Raw genomic sequence first — 21,456 nt, 5'->3', positions numbered from 1 at the left:
ACAGAAGAAACTGCCATACTGGGTAGGACCATGGGTCCATCAAGCCCAGCATCCTGTTTCCAACAGAGGCCAATCCAGGCCATAAGAACTGGCAAGTACCCAAAAACTAAGTAGATGCCCTGCTACTGATGCCTGTAATAGCAGTGACTATCCCCTAATACCCAAATTTTAAAAGCCCAGCGCATGTAAAAATCGGGGATATGCACGTGGCTGGGCCTTGCACGCGCCGAGCACATTTAAAAAATGGCCCAGCCACGCATGAATCTCCAAATATGCGCAGAAGTGCCAGGCTTGATCAAAGGGGCTGGCTTGGGGGGGGGGGGGATATCTGGGTGAGGATGGGCATGGCAGGGCGGGACAGAGGCTGGCCAGGACAGCAGCCATTAGGCCCTGTCCCAGGGAAGTGCATGCCAGCATTTGGCCGGCATGTGAAACTTACTTCATCTATTCAGATGAAGTAAGTTTCGAAAAAACAAAAAAAAAAGGTAGGGAAAAGGGTTTTAGGGGTCTGGGAGAAGAGGGGAAAAGGGAGGCAGAGTAGCAAGGGGTTCCTCCTAGTCCGCTCCTTAATTGGAGAGGACTGGGAGGGAACTGGTAAAGGCCTACTCACATCGCTGGGTGTATTTTTTTTTTTAATTCCCCCCTTGTGCGCATTAGATGACAACTGCCCGCACATGCACGCGTCCATATTAAAATCTGCCGCACATGCACGCGCAGGAATAGTATTTATAACTTGTGCACACATGCACATAATGCACCATCCCATAATGCCCATTTTTACATGCAAATTTTAGACTTTTATAAAATATGGAGTATGTGAGTAGAGGCTGTTTACTCACATATGTGCTAATTTTAACAGGCATAACTTTAGGAAAATTCACCTCTGAGGCTCCAAAGGGGTAGACTCAGGAGTATCATCAGAAAATATTTCACAGGAATGGTGGTGGTTACTAGGGATGTGAATCGTTTTTTGACGATTTAAAATATCGTCCGATATATTTTAAATCATCAAAAAATTGTTAGGGCCACGATACAATACCAATTCCCCCGATTTATCGTTAAAAAATCGTAAATCGGGGGAAGGGGGAGGGCAGGAAAACCGGCACACTAAAACCCCCTAAAACCCACCCCGACCCTTTAAATTAAATCCCCCACCCTCCCGAACCCCCCCCCCCCATGCTTTAAATTACCTGGGGATCCGGCGGTGGTCCAGAACAGTGGCGGTCCGGAACGGCCCCCTCAATAGAATCGTGTTGTCTTCAGCCGGCGCCATTTTTCAAAATGGCCGCCGCAAAATGGCGGCGGCCATAGACAAAAATGATTCGACGGAGGAGGTCGTTCAGGACCCCCGCTGGACTTTTGGCAAGTCTTGTGGGGGTCAGGAGGCCCCCCCAAGCTGGCCAAAAGTTTCCTGGGAGTCCAGCGGGGTTCCGGGAGCGATTTCTTGCCGCGAATCGTTTTCGTACGGAAAATGGCGCCGGCAGGAGATCGACTGCAGGAGGTCGTTCAGCGGGGGTTCCAGACCGCCGCTGAACGACCTCCTGCACTCGATCTCCTGCCGGCGCCATTTTCCGTACGAAAACGATTCGCGGCAAGAAATCGCTCCCGGAACCCCGCTGGACTCCCAGGAAACTTTTGGCCAGCTTGGGGGGGCCTCCTGACCCCCACAAGACTTGCCAAAAGTCCAGCGGGGGTCCGGAACGACCTCCTCCGTCGAATCATTTTTGTCTATGGCCGCCGCCATTTTGCGGCGGCCATTTTGAAAAATGGCGCCGGCTGAAGACAACACGATTCTATTGAGGGGGCCGTTCCGGACCGCCGCCATTCTGGACCACCGCCGGATCCCCAGGTAATTTAAAGCATTTGGGGGGGGGGGGGGTTCGGGAGGGTGGGGGATTTAATTTAAAGGGTCGGGGTGGGTTTTAGGGGGGTTTAGTGTGCCGGCTCACGATTTTAACGATTTTTCACAATAGTTTACACACCCAAACGGCAACAATACGATTCCCTCCCCCTCCCAGCCGAAATCGATCGTTAAGACGATCGAGGACACGATTCACATCTCTAGTGGTTACAGGGAACAACCTCCCAGATGCAAAAACAATAAGAAAGCAGGGAACAAGTACAGAGAATCTTAATGGCAATGAAGTGAGGAGAAAGTCAGAGATCAACTGGGGTCTATGGTACTATAGCAGGAAGTAAACTGGGCAGACTAGATGGGTTCTTATCTGCTATTCTTTATTTTTTTAACTGGTATTTAAATTATCACACCAAATCAATTAATACCAGGCATGGATGCGCGTGCGCACTTTATAAGATCTACCCCTTAGTGTGTAAAGTTACTGAACAATCCTCCTAATTTTGCCATTCCTGTCATTATTAGCCTAGCTAAATCACAGCACAGCAGTATATGCAGATATGTTTCTTTATTATGCTGCCATCTGGGGTCATTTTGTGTTATTGCATAGTTTAGATTCTTTGCATGTTATAGAATTCATTTTTCTGATTGGTAATTGTTTGAATGTTTCTGAACACCTTATTGGATCTTTCTTGTTTTGCTTTGTCTCTCTATCTGTGTTCTCTCCCCTACCTTCATTGGTTTCTTGCTCCAAGGAATGCCTGGGACTGTTCATTTCCTACTGTTAGAATAAGCTCTTGGAAAGCTGACAGCTCTTCCTGAGTCATCTTCTACAGACTCCTTAAAGCATCGCTTTTTCACCTATTTATTCATTTTCTGCTACTATTCACTAGTATCTATAGTTTCTATCACAGTTGCAGTTGTCTTTCCTCTCAGTATTGGACATCCAGAAACTCAAAGGCTGAACTGGACTCTGCTATCTAAGGCCTGGATTCTCTAAGGTCACAGAACTTAGAGAATCCTGCGGTAACGGGGGGTGGGGGGGGGCGGGCCTGCGAATGCCGGCAGCCATCGCACCACTGCGGTGTGCTGACTGCCGGATTTCGCACCAAATAACTACACCATAAAAGGTGAGTTATTCGGCGTGAAACTGGCAGCGATAAGGGTCCTTACCTTTCGCCGCCAGCATTGTCTTTGCAGAGTTGGCCCCGGTGCCGCCCTGACTCCTCCTCTTCTGGGGCCAACTCCGCCCCCATTTAGTGATCGCACTTTTTGCGTGCAATCGCTTTTGAAAATGACCCCCTAAGTGGCTGTCCTTGATGCCTTGACATCCATAGTGAGTTTGAACTGTTCAACTTTACAATATATGTTATTTGGTATTCAAGAACTGAGTTCTCTGCTCCTTGGAAAGGAAAAAGTTTTAACTGACTGCAGAGGCACTCAAGCTAAAAGTCTGAGAGCTGACCATTTTCAAAACTCTATACTAGCATCATATTGCTACATGTAAAATTATATATATATATATATATATATATAAAGAGTGAAAGAGATATGAATAAAACAAGAACACTTTTTGTGCTAAAAGTGGTGTTGAATATAAAACTAAAAAATAACATAACAGACAAAAAGGTTGCAAAACTTCCATTTGATTAAGTTCCTGTTTCATGTTTCATATCAAAAATTGAATTGAAAGGACAGAAACTGGTTTAAACATTTCCACTGAAAAGCAAAAATAAAATCCATTTTCTTACTGGGCTTGATGGTAACGTTGAACCTGATGCTGTCATTCCCAAGTTTGTTGAACACCATGCATTTGTATTCCCCACCATCCATCCATGATGCTTTGTTAATATGAAGCTCTGAAGATTTCCTATGGAATCAAGAACAACATATAATGTGCATCTTCCTAAAAACAAACATAAAAATATCTTCATTTATATCTGGCGAACCTAATAGATCTGAAAGATGCCAAACCATAAACCAAAGTTATTAATTTATCCACAGCACTGGCAATGACAGTACAACTTCCCTACATTGTGCTGCTAAAAACTGTCAAGCATGCAAGAATTTACAATTAATTCTAATTCCATGCCTGTACAATCCAATCCTTCCTATTGAGGCTGCCAACAATGAGATCAATTCGTGGTATGTGGCACTATGTCAATTTACTGTACCATCAATTCATCCTGGTAATCTCTCTCATCTAACCTTTTTTCCTTCTATAATTAAAGGAAAAGTTACTATTTTATTATAGCATGAGCCACAATATGGTCTTTGGTAGGTAGTAGGGGTGAAAAATGATGTCGGCACCTGTGACCAGTGTATTATGAGAGTTAAGAATGACAAGCTCATCTAAAAAAAGGCCAAATACAAAGCAACATAGGAAATAAGGTTCAGAAAGTTGAACATTCAGTCTTCCACTCTCTATTTCCCAGCACAAATATTCAGCTAGATAGAAATAATAGCAGAGAAGAAACTAGAATAACAATTGCAATGCAATTTAGAAATGTATTTATATCATTCAAGATGAAGCTTTCAAAGCTACATTGACCAGCAAAGGAATAGGCAAGGGCCTGCACATAAAGAAACCTAAGGAAAAACTAAATCTCTGTACAGAGAGGGAGAGAAGAGTGGATCAAGGTACCATGGTCACTTTTCTGGTTCTTATTTTTGTTGCTTTGGACCAAAAAAAAGTGTCAGGCTATTTATTTCTTTATTTAAAATATATGGGACACACCATATCACTGGAGGTGCTCAGGGCATGGAAGAACAAAATTTAAGATAACCCATCCGGTAATGAAATAGTAATTTAAAAATCACATGTCAAGAACCAAATCTAACAAACAAGCTAAATACCAATATCTCATATAATTCCACTCTACTCCTCAGATAGTCCTGCGGGTTTTCTGAAGTCAGTATAAAAGCTTTCTGAGAATTATACTAACTCTAGATTTAACATGTCTCTTTATCAAATCTGCTTCAAGAAAGTCACAAGAGAAGAGATTTTGTGGACAATTTTCCAGTCTGCTGTTGCTACTAGTGGGAGGAGAAATAGTAATTGGCACACATGCAGGTATTGAATGTCTGTGGGTTGTTTTATGGAGTGCAGATGAAGTAGGAATGGCATCAGAACTGCATATTTTGCAGATGAAAATGGATAGGTGCTGTGGACAGCTCCCTACCCTGCCCTGCCCTGTCCCCTTCCCATATGGGTCTTCACAGCAATGCTACAAAACCCTTTTCATTTCTTGTAATACTCCTATATCTTCTGTCTCTTCACTCTCCCTGCCTTGTCTCAGTCAGTTCTAACTCTTCTGGGGTTAAGGCAACTATTCCATACAAAATGCTAATTTCTCAGGCTGCTGAAGAGCAGTTGGGTAAGAAGGCTTCCACCCAGACCAGCATTCCTAAATTTTGAAGAGTCTAAGAGGAGAGAGGATGAATAATTAACTGCCAAAAATAAACAAAGGCTATGATGGCCTCAAACCATTACATGTCTAGCCCAAGGGAAGATGTGCTTCCCTTTCAAGTTAGCCTCCTTAAAGGACTGACAGAATCTGTACCTTTAAGGGGATGACAGATGGGACAAGACTTTTCCAGCTAGGGTTGGGAGCCTGAGCCAAAAGTGAGGGGTACAGGCACCTGTGGCTATGTCTCTGGGATGAAGAGCTGTGATATACTGTGTTTGGTGTACAGTGAATGAAAAGATTATTGGATAAAATTGACAAAATTGTTCTTTAATTTTGTTCCAATAAAGTAACAAGGAAGAACAACAGGAACAATTTTGTGGAGGATTATTTTGTAAAGTGTGAGTGCAAGCAATAAATGGTAAAATACAGTAGATTGTCTGGAGCTGTTTAAGTCCACATCAGATCATGCTGCCAATTGTTGACTTCCTGTCAATTTATTATGTACATGAGACAAGGGCATGTCAGGCTGAAAAAAAAAATTAAAATATATATACTGACCCATCTGTGGCTATACACAGTGAGATAATTATTGAACTGCTGTGTGGCTTGGCTCATGAGCCAGATAAACCTAACTGGCTAAACTAGTCTGTATATTGAGTAGCACAGCTGTGCCACTGAAAATACCCATCTATCCTAAAGTTAGCAGGATATGTTTATCTGGCTAACTTTAGGACAATTCTATGGGCTGACCGAAGTTAGCCATCACTCCACCTGCCACTCATCCGTTTGTTCCATTTTGGTTTTGTTTTACTGTATTGTATGCTATCTTTAGTTGTTTATTGCTGTTTGATTGTATTTTATGTGTGTATTTTCTGTTACCCAGATTTGTGGATCAGCACACTAGAAATTTTATAGATAAATAAAGCCTTATTTGGATAAGTACTTATTTGGCTAAGCGGTGCCACTGATCCAAGGCAGATATTCAGCCACCGCCACTTAGCCGGATAAGTCCATACTTATCTGGTTAAGTCACGTTGAATATCGCCCTCATCATGTTCAAACAGTAAGAGCAATAATAATTAAACTGACAGGATGTATCCATGTACAACTACAATACCTCAAGGCTTGTCCTAGTTGACTTAAGCTGTCTGCAATAAAAACAGGAGTTGATTCAATTGAAAGATGTATTGTCTATGATTCAAAAAACCTCCCCTACTGTACAGCATCTACAATATCTGCCTCCACTCCCACAGAGGATTCGGAAACTCAGGAATTAATTAATTACAGTGGGCTCTGGGATGGTATGACCTCTGACACAGAGACATCCACTCTCCTAAATGATATCCATACAAAATGCCTTTTCTGCATTGGACAATGATGATGCCTCAGAAATGGAAACTAAAGTGGTATCTGAATAGACAGACACTCATCGCATACAGAAACCCCCAAATACTTTAAATCATCATAGTAGAAAGCCCCTTCTGCTGAGATACAATGTCAGCAGAGTCCCACAGAAATAGCAAAATACAACCAAACATCCCAACAGAAAGCTCCTTATGAGGGAAGATTCAATCATTAAAGGCACTAACCTGAGGACTCATTTTGAAAGACTAATAATACTTAAATGTCTTCCAGGATCCTCTCCTGGCAGAAGTGTGAACCAGATTGTCAGTACCATTAAGGAAAAAAGTAAAGACTATATAATCAGTGTAATCATTCATCTGAGGACCAGTGATCTTGCTAGAAACAACATCCAAGCATTACAGAGAGATTTTCAGACTCTGGGGAAACAGCATGTATAACACTTCACCGACTATGGTAGCCACGCTATGGCTGATGCCCTCCTTATCTCCTTCAGGCTTGGGCCTCCCACCATGCCATCTCATCACTGCTGCACCACCGACCAAACTGCACATGCACTTCCACCTCTTTTAAGGCATCCAGTGGGAAATCCAACCTCGGCGTACCCTGATGATGTTTATGGAATGGGATATTTTAAGGCACGCCTTGCACTATGCCGATACCTCAGCAACAAGTCTTCTGCACTGGTCGCCTGGTTCTCATGGCTCTTGTATTCTTGCCTGCCTTGTCATGGTCTTTGTGTCTGTCTGCCTTGCCATGGTCCTTGTGTCTCCTACCTGCCTCCTGGTATTCCTTGGTTCCCTACCTAGTCTTCCTGTTCCTGCCATCCACTCCATAAACACCTTTCTTGGACTGCCTCCTTGTTGCTGACCCACGCTGCCATTGGACGTTGCCTTCCTTGATCGCTACCTGCTATGTGTTGTGGGAGCACTGGGAAGCGGTCCTATTTCCTGGGAGATGAAGTGTACCCTTCGGCCATGATGCGACCGGAGAGGAGCTCCATGGGAGCACCGTGGCAGGTGAAACCTACCCCAGCACGGGCCAGCAGGCTGGAGATAAGGAGCCCTAGCCTCTGCCGAACCTGACGCATCAGAGAGACCCAGCAATGCAATGTTGGTCTCTGAAGTAGCCCTTTGGCCACTCGATAGCCCTTTCGGACCTGAGTGGAGAAAGAACACAATTGGTCCACTCTTAAACATAGAAGAAGAAAAGGTGCCAGGACTAGCAGCAAGCTGAGAAAAAAAAAAACTGGAAAGCGATGTGCACAAATGGTTGTAGTCTCAGCTGCAAAGTTCCATATTTATTTATTTTTGTATTTATGTATAGAATTTTAATACTGCAAATTACACTAAAGTGTTCTAAGTGGCATACAGCTTTGCATAAACAACATCAGTTAAATGCCTAGATTCCAGAGGGGTGGAACCCCTGTTGGTTGTGCAAGAGGTTGGACAATGCCAGGACTTAAGGCAACTTCTCAAGAAGAGGATTCAATACTACAGTCCAAAAGAGATAATTCGCCAGTATGCTGTACATGTGTATCCCATTGGTCCTCTGATAGTTCCTGGTGCAGGAAAAGAACTAAAAGTCTTTCCTTTTTTTTCCACATTGGCTATAAGAGGCACCCTCCTTTGGCTCTCGGCTTCAGCTGCTCATTTATATGTTGAGCCGGATCCAGCTGATGATGTCACGATGGGCGGGGAAGGGGGCTTGCAGGCCCTTATGGTGGAGGCAGACTTGGATATTATTGCTGTTTTAGAGACATGGTTCTTTGAATCTCATGAATAGAATATGGCCATCTCAGGCTATAGCTTGTTGAGAAGGACAAAGAGGACTGAAAAGGGGAAAGCAGAGTTGCTTACCTGTAACAAGTGCTCTCCTAGGACAGCAGGATGTTAGTCCTCACAGATGGGTGACATCATCAGATGGAGCCCAGCACGGAAAACTTTTGTCAAAGTTTCTAGAGACTTTGACTGGCACACTGAGCATACCCAGAATGCCACTATCTGCGTGGCCATGCGGGGTCCCTGTTCAGTCTTGTATCTTAGCAAAAAGATGAGCGAAAAATAAAATAACAAACCAATATCAAACCCAGCTCCGTGGGGTGGCTGGCGGGTTTCCTGAGGACTAACATCCTGCTGTTCTAGGAGAACACCTGTTACAGGTAAGCAACTCTGCTTTCTCCTAGGGCAAGCAGGATGGTAGTCCTCACAGATGGGTGAATACCAAGCTGCATGCTGCCCCTGGCAATAACAGGACCAACAGCACTAAACCCCATGCCAACAGGCACAACAACAGAAGAGCTGTGGGATGTAATAGGAGGCAGAAAGAACCAGATACTGGGCCCTAGGTGGGGAGAGTTGGGTTCTTATGCCTGGAACAGATTACAAAGGACAGACTGGCCAAAGGTACTATCTTGTCGACCGTCCTTGTCCAAACAGTAATGGGCAGCGATCATATGCAGGGAGTTCCACGTCGCAGTCTTGCAGATCTTAGTGATGGGGACCGCACAAAAGTGTGCCAGTGACGCTGCCATGGCTCTGACTGAGTGCACCTTGATGTGGCTTCTAAGCGGAAGGCCTGCCTGCTCATAGCAGAAGGATATATAGTCCACCAAACAGTTAGACAGGGTCTGCTTGCCCACCGCAACACCCAGTCTGTTTTTGTCAAAGGAGACAAAAGGTTGCGTGGACTGCCTGTGGGCTGCAGTGCGCTAAAGATAAAAGGCAAGGGCATGCTTGCAGTCCAGGCTGTGTGGAGCACGTTCACCCTGGTGGGAATGGAGCTTCGGAAAGAAGGTAGGCAAAATGATGGACCGATTGAGATGGAAATCAGTCACCACCTTAGGCAGGAACTTAGGGTGTGTGCGTAGGACCACCCAGTCATGAAAGAACTTCGTATAGGGTGGATATGTCACTAACGCCTGAAGCTCACTGACCCTGTGAGCGGAGGTGACCGCAACCAGGAAAATGACTTTCCGGGTGAGATGTTTAAGCTTTAGGAATGCATAGGCTCGAAAGGAGACTGCATGAGCAGCGCTAGCATCACGATGAGGTCCCAGGACACAACAGTAAGATGCAGAGGGGATTTAGTTGAAACAGGCCCCTCATGAAGTGGCCCACCAAGGGTTGCACAGAAATTGGTGCACCATTTATCCCCCAGTGATATGCACTGATCGCACTCAGGTGGCTCGGATAGAGGTCTGTAGCCCAGACTCCGAGAAGGACAAGTAGTCCAATAGTCGTGGCGTGGGACACGAGAAAGGGTCTAGGCCTTTCATCTCATACCAGACGGCGAACTTCCTCCACTTCAATAGGTAAGACTTCCTGGTGGAAGGCTTTTGGGAAGCCACCAGTACCTGCGACACATTATCAGAGAGGTTGAGGGACTGTAAGACTACCCTTTCAACATCCATGCAGTGAGGGCTAGCGACCGTTCATGTGGCACAATCTGCCCTCATCCTGCGTGATCAGGTCGGTGAAGGTGCCCAGACATATAGGCTCCTGTATCGACAGGTCTCACAGGATCGGGAACCAAACCTGCCGTGGCCAATTTGGGATGACCAGGATCATGGTGCCTCTGTCCTGCTGGAGCTTCATGAGCATTTTCCCCACCAGCGGGAGGGGAGGATACACATACAGGAGGCCCTTGCCCCAAAACTGGGTGAAGGCATCCAAGGCTGGTTCCCCGTCCTCCCTGTACAGGGAGCAGTAGTGGGGCACTTTAAAATTCCAGGGGGAAGCAAAGAGATCCACATCTGGATTGCCCCACAGGTGGAGAGTCTGTCCGCAACTGTCAGGTAGAGCGACCACTTGTGGGGGTGGAAAGCCTGACTCAGGTGGTCCACCATTACATTGTCTGTCCCTGCAAGGTAAACTGCTCGTAAAAGCATGCCCATCGACAGGGCCCAGGCCCAAATCTGCACTGTCTCCTAGCAAAGCAGGAAGTAGCCCATCCTTCCCTGCTTGTTTATGTACCACATTGCAACTTGGTTGTGGATCAAGACCACTTTGTGGGCCACTTTGTGGGCCAAGCAATTCTGAAATGCTGAGAGGGCATACCGGATTGCTCACAGCTCCAGGAAGTTTATTTGACATCATGCTTCCTGTTCTGACCATAAGCCCTGCATGTGGAGACTGTCCACATATGCTCCCTAGTCCATAGTGGAGGCATTGGTGACCAATGCCACTTGGGGAGATGCTGTTTGGAAGGGAAGACCTCTTTTCAAGTTGGTCAGCTTCTCCCACCTGGAGAGAGAGGCCCAGAGTAGTGAGGTAACTTGTACCAGTGCTGAGAGGGCCTGGGTGGCTTGGAGCCACTGAGAGCAGTGTCCATTGTGCAACAGGCATGGCTAGTCGGGCAAGTGGGATGACATGTACGGAGGTTGCCATGTGTCCCAGGAAGCGGAGTATCACCGTGGCAGAGACTTTCCAACTCTGATGGACAGAGTATGCTAGTGATGCCAGGGCCTGGGCATGGTACCGGGGAAGAAACTCTAGCAAGGGTCATATCCAGCAGAACTCCGATAAATGGCAGCTGCTGGGATGGGCTGGGCTGAGATGAGATTTGGGGGAGATTGATTATGAACGCCAGTGACTAGAGCACCTTGGCTATGAGGCAAAGGGAGCATAGAGCACCCTCCTGCGTGGTGCTCCTGATGTTGAATGGTAGCACTTGGTATTGGAAGTGCTTGTGCCCTACGAGGAAGCCCTACGAGGAAGCGGAGACACTTCATGTGAGGTGGGAATATGGCTATATGGGTATAAGCATCCTTCAGATTGAGAGAGCAGAGCAAATCTCCTTCGCAAAGGAGAGGGATCAGGGTGCCCAAGGAGACTATCTTGAAGTGTTCTCAGTGCAAGAACCTGTTTAAGGCTCTGAGATTGAGAATGGGCTGCCCGTTTTCTTTGGTATCAGAAAATACCTTGGGTAGAACCCCCGACCCTACTGAGAGCGGGGCAAGGGTTCGACCACTCCGGCCTTCAACAAGGCTGAGATTTCAGACTCGTGGGCTGCCTGATGTCCCTAGGGGTCCCACGTTAAAAGTGGCAGGAATTCTGCCTGGACTGTTTTGAAGTTCAGGCAGTAACTGTATTTCACAATGGCCAGAACCCACCGGTCTGTGGTGATGGGGGCCCAGTGGTCTGCAAACAGACACAGTCGGCCCCTAGTTCTAATGCTTGATGCCCTGGAATGTGTAGCCGGAGGATAGTACCTTCTCTGGAGGTAGAAGGGCTTGTGAGGTCCTGGTCGTGGAGGCCTGTGCCCAGAAGACTGTGGCTTGGAGGCGCTGGTGAAAACTGCTGCAAGGTTTTGTGGTGGTCCTTGAGCTGATCTACTGTGTCCTTGACCTTGTCACTGAATAGATTCATTCTGGTACAGGGCACATCCACCAACTTCTCCTGGACCTCTGGGAGAAGGTCAGAGGCTCGAAGCCAGGCTATGCCATGGGCTAGTGCCCACGGCCAACACCCTGGCCGATGTCTCAAACAAGTCATAGGTTGTCCTCACCTCATGCTTTCCGGCTTCCAGGCCTTTCTGAACCACTGCCTCTAGTTCCTCCTGTTGATGCTGAGGGAAGTTCTCAGCCAACTCTTGAAACTGTTTCCATAGGTTCTTGTTGTACTGGGATATATACAACTGGTAGGAGGCAATATGGGCAATGAGCATTGCTCCTTGAAAAACTCTCCTACCCGGAGCATCCAGGGCTCTGTGTTCTCAGCCCGGAGTGTCGGATGAATGGCTGCGGGATCTCTTTGCCTTTTTAAGGGCAGACTCAACAACCACAGACTGGTGGGGGAGCTTTTGGAAGCCCAGGGCATGTTGGACCAGATAGAGGGCATCTGTCTTCCAGGAAACTGGAGGGACAGATCCCAGATGCTCCCAGATCCTGTAGAGTTCTAAAAGAATCTCATGGATTGGGATAGCCACCACCTCCTTCGGTACATCCACAAACTGGAGAACTCCAGCGTTTTGAGGCAGGCATCCTCCTCAGTGAGGAGTTGGAAAGGGCTGGCCTCTGCCATCGCACTAACAAAGCCTGCAAAGGAGAGGTCTTCTGGGGGAGAGTGACATCTCTCCTCTGGTGGAGAAGGCTCAGAGGGCAAATTGCCAGAGTCCTCGGAAGAGGTCTCAGATGAATCATCTGGCCAGGGATCGTATGGTGCATCCTCCTCACCTACATCCTCAAAAGGATGGTTAGGGAGACCAACATCCATTCCCCTTGGTAGTGGCATCGAGGATTGTCTGAGCAAACTCATTGCTGGAGGCCTCAGGGGCATCAATGGCGCTGGAGGCACAGAGGGCACCGAGGGAACCAGCAACCCTGGCACTCCCGATGGCCCAGAAATGAGCTTGGGAAGTAGAGGCACCTTTGCTGGCCTCGGGCGCAGTTGCGCTTCTTCCTCCTCGGAGGATCTGAGGACTGGAATCACTCCGAGGGTGAGCTCGGTGGCCAATGAGGAATTGAGGGGGTCCTGGTGATCAGCTGTGTTGGTAGGATGCCCAACAGGATGTCAAGACACTCCAGCAGGGGTGCTAGTAGCGCAGGCACTTGTTTTGGCGCCAGTACAGGGGCCGATGCCGGGGGTTGTTCAACACTCCGGAGGGTACAGAGTACCACGTGTTGCACCCTGCTGTCCAATTCCTCTTGAAAATCCAGCGATGAAAGCGTGGATGACGGAGGAGGAGGCAGACGAGGTGTCACCGGAGCCTCCATGGGATGCCGAGGAGGCTCGGTGCTCAGCACCGAAATTGGTAGGGAATGCCTGGGACTCCCAGGCCTGGAAGAAGATGGGGCCTCTTCTCCATGGGGTCACTTCTGGGGAGGCTTAGCATGGGCAAGTGCTCCCCCGGCATTGGCACCGGTGCCATGCGATCACGACTGCCAGTGCCGATGATGGTGTTTCCCTTTGTGCTTGGCCCAGTCCTTCTCCAGTGCCCAGGAAGGCAACGATCCGGATGCCTTGGAACAGTCAGACAATGGAGACGGCTGATCCCCCGAGCCTTTTTCCTCGAGGGGGGATTGGGTGGGATGTGGAAAGTGACACCGAGTCAGAGGGGTCCCCGCGACCCTTAGGTGTCAAGGTCCCCGATGTCTGAGTCGATGAAACCGACTTTTTGGCACAAAAATGCTGCTCCATTTTGTCCAGTTAGGAACAATGGCCCTTAGGAGTGATGTGAGCACAGTCGGGGCACCCGCGGACATCGTGGGAAGCTTCCAGACAAAGGATGCAGACCTCGTGCGGATCTGTGATGGACATGATCTGTGGGCTCTGGGGGCATTTCCGAAAACTAGTCGATGCCATAAAAAGAAGCCAGCGAGCAGTTAATGGTTGGTGGCCACTGGGAGATGACACGCTCGGGAATTGACCACAAAGAACGGGAGAAAAAACGAACCTACTAAGATGCTCAGGGAAACGACAGCAGGAGGGACTCCATGCGGAGGAGAATGGAAGAAAAATTACGATAAAAGTGTATTTGGAAAAAATTTTAGAGAGAGCTCCTAGACCGCGATGGCAACTGCTTTGCGGGAAAAATGAGACTGAAGAGGGAGCCCACATGGCCGCATAGATAGTGGCATGCTGGGCATGCTCAGTGTGCCAGTCAAAGTTTCTAGAAACTTTGTCAAAAGTTTTCCATGCTGGGCTCCATATGATGATGTCACCTATCTGTGAGGACTACCATCCTGCTTGTTCTAGGAAAAGGAGTAACTCCTTATATCAAAAACAATATCCTAGTAACTGAAATACATGTGGTGTGGGGAAAGGAGAAAGCACTGTGCGCTCTCTATAAAAAAAGATGTCACAGTGTCTTGCAGATAGGACAAATACTGTTGTCATGAAAAGGCCTAAACAGAAATTTCATGACTAAATGCTTCTTTAAAAGTTTGACCACATTCAATTGTCCTAATCTGGGTGACTGATTGATGACAGTAAGTGGTGGTAAATGGAACCTGCTCTGACGTGAAAAGATTAATAAGTGGAGTACCTCAAGAATCAGTTCTGGAGCTGGTTCTGTTCAATATCTTTGTGAGAACCATAGCAGAATAATTTGTCTTTTTGTGGATGACACTAAGATATGCAACAGAGTGGATATGCCTGAAGGAGTAGAGAGAATAAAAAATGATCTAAGTATTTTTTTTATTTTATTTTAAGTTTTTCTATACCGGCATTCGCAATGGGTATCGCATCATGTCGGTTTACAATTAACAAGTGGAAAGGTAACAAGAGGTCATAAATAACAATAAATAACAAATTAAAAAGGTAGTAGTAATAGTAACAATATACAAGTGAAAGTTAAGGGTTGCAGTTACAATAAAACAAGGTAGTAATATAACTTGGAACAGAGAAAAGAAGCAGGGGTTTTTAACTAGATACATATGATACATATATGCCTATCAATGCATTTGAGGTAATAACGAATTGCCCTAATGCTGTGGAGTTAGTGATTAGTCAAAGACTAATCACTAACTCCACAGTTTACGTCAGGAAATGCTTTCATAAAAAGCCATGTTTTGAGTCTTTTCCTGAAAGTGGGGAGGCAGGGTTCCTGTCGCAAATCTGGTGGGATGGAGTTCCACAGTGATGGTCCTGCGGTGGAGAAAGCCCTGTCTCTGGCTGTTATGTGTCGCATGGTTTTGGAATGTGGAATTTGTAAGGATTCTTTGTAGGACTCTCTGATTGGTCTATTGGAAGTTAATTTTTTGAGAGGAATTTGAAGGTTGAGCTGAGAGTGTTGATGTATGGTTTTGTAAATAATGGTTATGGACTTATAAATAATTCTGTAGTGAATTGGCAGCCAATGTAAGTCTTTGAGAATTGGTGATATGTGACCTCTTCTCCGGGTGTTTGTTAATATTCTTGCAGCCGTATTTTGAGCCATCTGAAGGGGGTTTAGTGTGAGAAGAGGGAAGACCTAATAGTAAAGAGTTGCAGTAATCTAGTTTTGCGAATATTATTGATTGAAGAATTGATCTGTAGTCTTGAAAGTGAAACAGAGGTCTTATTCTTTTTAAGACTTGGAGTTTATAGAAACAGTCCTTAGTAGTTTGATTTATGAATGATTTAAGGTTAAGCTTATTATCAAAGATAGCTCCTAGGTTTCTTACTTGTGGGGTTTGTAAATTCGGTGGTGGATTTGTGTTTGTATTACTGTTTTCAGTGGAAATTAGGAGGAGTTCGCTTTTTGAAGAGTTTAGTATTAGATTTAGGTTGGAGAGGAGTCCGTCAATTTTTTGAAGACAAGATTCCCAGAATTCAAGAGTTTTAGTATAGGATTCTTTGATGGGGATGACTATCTGGACGTCATCTGCATATAGATAGTGTTTAAGGTTTAACTTGTTTAGAAGTTGGCAAAGAGGGAGAAGGTAGATATTAAAGAGCGTTGGTGAGAGGGAGGAGCCCTGTGGAACTCCTGAAGAGGAAGCGTAGTGCTGAGATTCTTTGTTGTGTAGTTTAACTTTGTATTTTCTGTTCCCTAAGTACGATTTGAACCACGATAGAGCTGTTCCTGTTATTCCAATATTTGCTAATTGAATTAGTAAGATGGAGTGGTTAACCGTATCAAAGGCAGCTGAGAGGTCCAGGAGGATTAGCAAGTAAGCTTGACCTTTGTCCAGGCCCATGATAAGGTAGTCAGTCAGGGAGATTAGTAGTGATTCTGTACTTAAAGATTTCCTGAAACCATATTGGGTTGGGAACAGAATTTTATGTTCTTCGAGGTAGTCTGATAGTCTGGAGTTAACCAATTTTTCCATTACCTTGGCTATGAACGCGAGATTTGATATAGGACGGAAATTGGTGGGATCATTGGGGTTTAAGTTAGGTTTTTTTAAGAGCGGTTTGATGGATGCAATTTTCAGGTCGTCAGGATAGATTCCTTGTGCTAGTGAACAGTTAATGATGTCTGTCAGAGCGGTAGAGATGGTGTCTGGTATTAGCAGGAGAAGTCTGGATGGGATGTAGTCTGATGGGTGTGATGAGGGTTTCATTTTCTTCAATGCAGAGAGTATCTCTGATATAGAGAATAGTTCGAAGGATTGTAGAGAAGTGTCTTTGTTGTGATGGAAGTATAGGTTTGATGGATCTGAAGTATTGGGTCTCAGCTGTGTTATCAGGTTGGAGATTTTGTTGCTAAAGTAGAGGGCCAGTTCCTCAGCTTTTTCTTGTGCTAGGTTTGCCGGGATGTTAGGAGTAATGGTTTGTGTTAAGTTAGAAACATAGGCAAATAGGGCTTTGGAATCGAAAATAATGTGGTGGATCTAGTATAGAGAACATAAAGGATCTCTACTAAAAGGAATGTTCCATTGAGTATGGGAGGAACAGTTAGTTTCAGAGTTGGGTTAGCTCTCCCATGTGAGGGTTGTAAATGTGTTCAGTTCTGGAGACCATATCTCAAAAGGGATAGAGACAGGATGGAAGCATTCCAGCAAAAGGTGACTACAATGCTGTGGGGGAGGCACCAAGCTCTGGAATTTGTTGCCAGAGGATGTGGTTAGTGCAGTTAGTGTTGCTGGATTTAAAAAAGGTTTGGATAAGTTCTTGGAGGAGAAGTCCATTAACTTCTATTAAGTTGACTTAGAGAATAGCTAAGGCTATTACTGGCATCAGTAGCATAGATCTACTTAGTGTTTGCCAGGTACTTGTAGCCTGGATTAGCCAATGTTGGAAACTGGATGCTGGGCTTGCTAGCCCCTTGGTCTGACCCAGTATGGCAATTTCTTATGTTCTTAAATATTTCTTCATGAAAAGAGTGGTGAATGCATGGAATGCCCTGTTCAAAGAGGTAGTAAAGACAAGAATGATTAATGAATTCAAAAGGGCAAGGGAGAAACACAGATGATCCCTAATGGTTGAAGGACAGAAATGAAAAGGGATAATCAGTGTTAATTGAGGTAACTGCAGAGAGTGGAAGTTACTACCCTAAAATAAAAAAAAAATTGCTGGACACACTGGAAGACTGGATGGTCTATTGGATCTTTATCTGCCATCATTTATTATGTTATTATAGGCAACTGCTTCCAGTGCCATATTTTCATTGGCACCAGAGCACGGCCACTATGCTGATGATTTGGGCCTGTAGCTGCATCCCTGTCCTCCATAAAGCTCCACAGCAGCAGCAACTTCAGCATGAGGCATGCAAGCCCTCGTGCACTCAAAGACCCTTGGACCCCTGTCCCTTGCACAGGTTTCCATGGTAATAAGGAAGTCCTATTATGGGAGAGGGCAAAGTAGCTCAGGACGTCTGAGCATACAAGGGCTTGCAGGACCCACACTGAATCTGCTGAAGTTGATGCTGCTATGCGGCAGGCACTTGCTGTAGGCACTCCAAGGTGAAGGGGAGGGGTTACTAGGAGAAGGGAGGATCTGACACACACATACACACATATAAGAACATAAGAACATAAGAAAATGCCATACTGGGTCAGACCAAAGGTCCATCAAGCCCAGCATCCTGTTTCCAACAGTGGCCAATCCAGGCCATAAGAACCTGGCAAGTACCCAAAAACTAAGTCCATGTAACCATTGCTAATGGCAGTGGCTATTCTCTAAGTGAACTTAATAGCAGGTAATGGACTTCTCCTCCAAGAACTTATCCAATCCTTTTTTAAACACAGCTATACTAACTGCACGAACCACATTCTCTGGCAACAAATTCCAGAGTTTAATTGTGCGTGGAGTAAAAAAGAACTTTCCCCGATTAGTTTTAAATGTGCCCCATGCTAACTTCATGGAGTGTCCCCTAGTCCTTCTACTATCCGAAAGAGTAAATAACCGATTCACATCAACATTCATACTCTCTGTGTCTCACACACACAAGCACATACATACTCATGCTCTCTATTTTTCATACACACTCATGCACATGAGTGTTCATGCTGTCTTTCACACATATGCACACTTATGCTTTCAGTCTCTCACACAAACATAGAAACATAGAAACGACGGCAGAAGAAGACCAAACGGCCCATCCAGTCTGCCCAGCAAGCTTTCACACTTTTTTTTTCTCATACTTATCTGTTACTCTTGGCCCCCATCAGCAACCCCATGGTTCCAGTTTCCCTTCATCCCCCGCCATCGATGTAGAGAGCAGCGCTGGAGCTGCATCCAAGCGAAGCATCCAGCTCAATTGGTCAGGGGTAGCAACTGCTGCAAAAAAAGCAAGTTACTCCCACGCTTATTTGTTTACCCAGTCTGTTCCATTCAATCCTTGTTGTTGTCTGTTCTTTATTTCTCCTGCCGTTGAAGCAGTGCGTTGCGCTGGATATGTATTCCCAGTGAAGTATCAGGTTTAATTGATTCAGGGTAGTAACTGCTCTAACAAGCAAGCTACTCCCATAATTATTTGTTTGCCCAGACTATGTAATTCATTCCTTGTTGGTTGTTGCCTGAATATAAATCCTCTTTTCCTCTTTCCCCCCTGCCATTGAAGCAGAGAGCTATGTTGGATATGCACTGAAAGTGAAGTATCAGACTTATTTGGTTTGGGGTAGTAACCGCCGCAACAAGCAAGCTACTCCCTGTTTTTTTTTTGTGAATGCAAATCCTTTTTTTTCCACATTTCCTCTTGCCATTAAAGCATAGAGCAATGCTGGAGTTGCATTGACAGTGAGTATGTTTATTGAATAAGGGTATTAATCTCCAGGTAGTAGCTGTAATTCCCGCAAACTACCCCCATGCCTCTTCTCTTCATTCACATCCTTTAGACTTTATGGATCCACAGTATTTATCCCACGCCCCTTTGAAGTCTTTCACAGTTTTGGTCTTCACCACTTCCTCTGAAAGGGTGTTCCAGGCATCCATCACTCTCTCCGTGAAGAAATACTTCCTGACATTGGTTCTGAGTCTTCCTCCCTGGAGTTTCAAATTGTGACCCCTGGTTCGGCTGATTTTTTTCCAATGGAAAAGGTTTGTCATTGTCTTTAGATTATTAAAACCTTTCAAGTATCTGAAAGTCTGTATCATATCACCTCTGCTCCTCCTTTCCTCCAGGGTGTACATATTTAGATTCTTCAATCTCTCCTCGTAAGTCATTGGATGAAGACCCTCCACCTTTTTGGTCACCCTTCTCTGGACCACTTCCATCCTGTCTCTGTCCCTTCGGAGATACGGTCTCCAGAACTGAGCACAGTACTCTAGGTGAGGCCTCCCAAGGATCTGTACAAGGAGATAATCACTTCCCTTTTCTTTCTCGATATTCCTCCCTCTATGCAGCCCAGCATCCTTCTGGCTTTAGCTATTGCCTTGTCACATTGTTTTGCCGACTTCAGATCGTTAGACACTATCACCCCAAGGTCTCTCTCCTGCTCCGTGCACACCAGCCCTTCCCCCCCGCCCCCTATCGAATACTGTTCTTTCGGATTTCCACACCCCATATGCATGACTCTGCACTTCTTGGCATTGAATCTCAGCTGCCATATCTTCGACCACTCTTCCAGCTTCCTTAAATCCTATCTCATTCTCTCCACTCCTTCTGGCGTGTACACTCTGTTGCAGATCTTAGTGTTATCTGCAAAAAGACAAACCTTACCTTCTATCCCGTCCGCAATGTCGCTCACAAAGATATTGAACAGGACCGGTCCCAACATTGATCCTTGTGGCACATATACATTCATGTTCTCTGTCTCACACACACACACATACAAATAAATATATATATCTATCTATATATATCTATATATATATACACACATATGCCAACTCTGTCTCTCTCACAGATACACATGCTCCTTCACATGCTCTCTCTCTCTCTCTCTCGCTCTCTCTCTGGAAAACAGAGGCAACAACAGCCTCCTCTGTGGGCCCATGCAGCACCTTTCTTTTGCATACGCATGCACACACACACACACACACACCATATGCTCGCTATCTCTCTCATACACATGCTCACACACACATGCTCTGTTTCCTCTCTCTCTCACACACACCCCACACACACAGACACAGACACACACACATGCTCTATCTCCCTCACACACACACACACGCAGACACACACACATGCTTTCTATCTTTCTCACACCTGCTCTGCCTCTCTCTCTCACTCACACACATACACAAATACACCCCCCACACACACACACACACACACACACACACATCCTCTCTCTCACTCTCTATTTCCCCAGAATGTGCAGGGTGCAGGCAGGAGAAGCCTTCTTTCAACAGTCCATCAGCCTCACTGATACAAGAGCCTCTTCCTTCATTCACCTTGGTCCAGCAGACAAAGCAGTCTCCTCCTTTCCCCACGTGGGATGGCCAACACAATTGCAGCCTCCTTGGGCCATGTGGGTACTGCCAACACAGCTGCCCTGCAGCCTTCTCTCCTGGCACAGGCCATGCTGACACAACTGCACTACAGCTTCCTCCTTTCCCAGAATAAGCTTGGTGACACAGCTGCAACCTCCTCCTTTCCCTGTGTGGATCTTGCAATCTCCTCCATAACGGGAGACTTAGGGCACTGACATTTGGACTCAGAGCATGGGCCCCATGTACCTGATTCTAATAATGCCCCTGGAAGACCCAGAACAAAACCTTAACGCATATCAACTGATAATGGTATAATGGTGGAGAAGGATCTACCAGAGGTTACACTATAAAGGTGATGAGAGAGAAGAAAAGAACCAAGATAAAATGGAATCCTGAAATCCAAGTGAGGATAGAATATCAAGGATCATCGATGGAGAAGGCAGCAAATAGGTCAAGGAGCACGAAATAATAAGTAAAAGCCCTGGCTTAATCAAAAAGAGGCCACTGAAGATTTTTGCAAGGGCTGTATCCATGCAATGTAGAGGGCAGAAGTCAGATGGAAGAAATTCAAGGCAGCAGATCT

The 21,456-nt window shown here is 45.8% G+C and overlaps 1 protein-coding gene across 4 annotated transcripts in view; it reads right to left on the bottom strand.

Moving 5' to 3' along the window:
- The window catches only part of NRG1 (neuregulin 1), a 550,039-nt gene that overhangs the window by 396,783 nt on the left and 131,800 nt on the right, over nt 1-21,456 (bottom strand). For all 4 annotated transcript variants that reach the window (XM_029601717.1, XM_029601714.1, XM_029601723.1 and 1 more), the window contains exon 3: nt 3,607-3,725. In XM_029601717.1, coding sequence (XP_029457577.1) covers nt 3,607-3,725 — 119 coding nt within the window. The remainder of the gene's footprint in view (nt 1-3,606; nt 3,726-21,456) is intronic.

This window comes from Rhinatrema bivittatum, chromosome 1, assembly GCF_901001135.1.
Source record: "Rhinatrema bivittatum chromosome 1, aRhiBiv1.1, whole genome shotgun sequence".
Lineage (NCBI taxonomy): Eukaryota > Metazoa > Chordata > Amphibia > Gymnophiona > Rhinatrematidae > Rhinatrema > Rhinatrema bivittatum.
Note: the sequence above shows the minus strand (reverse complement) of the source record. Positions and strands in the feature narration are given on the sequence as shown.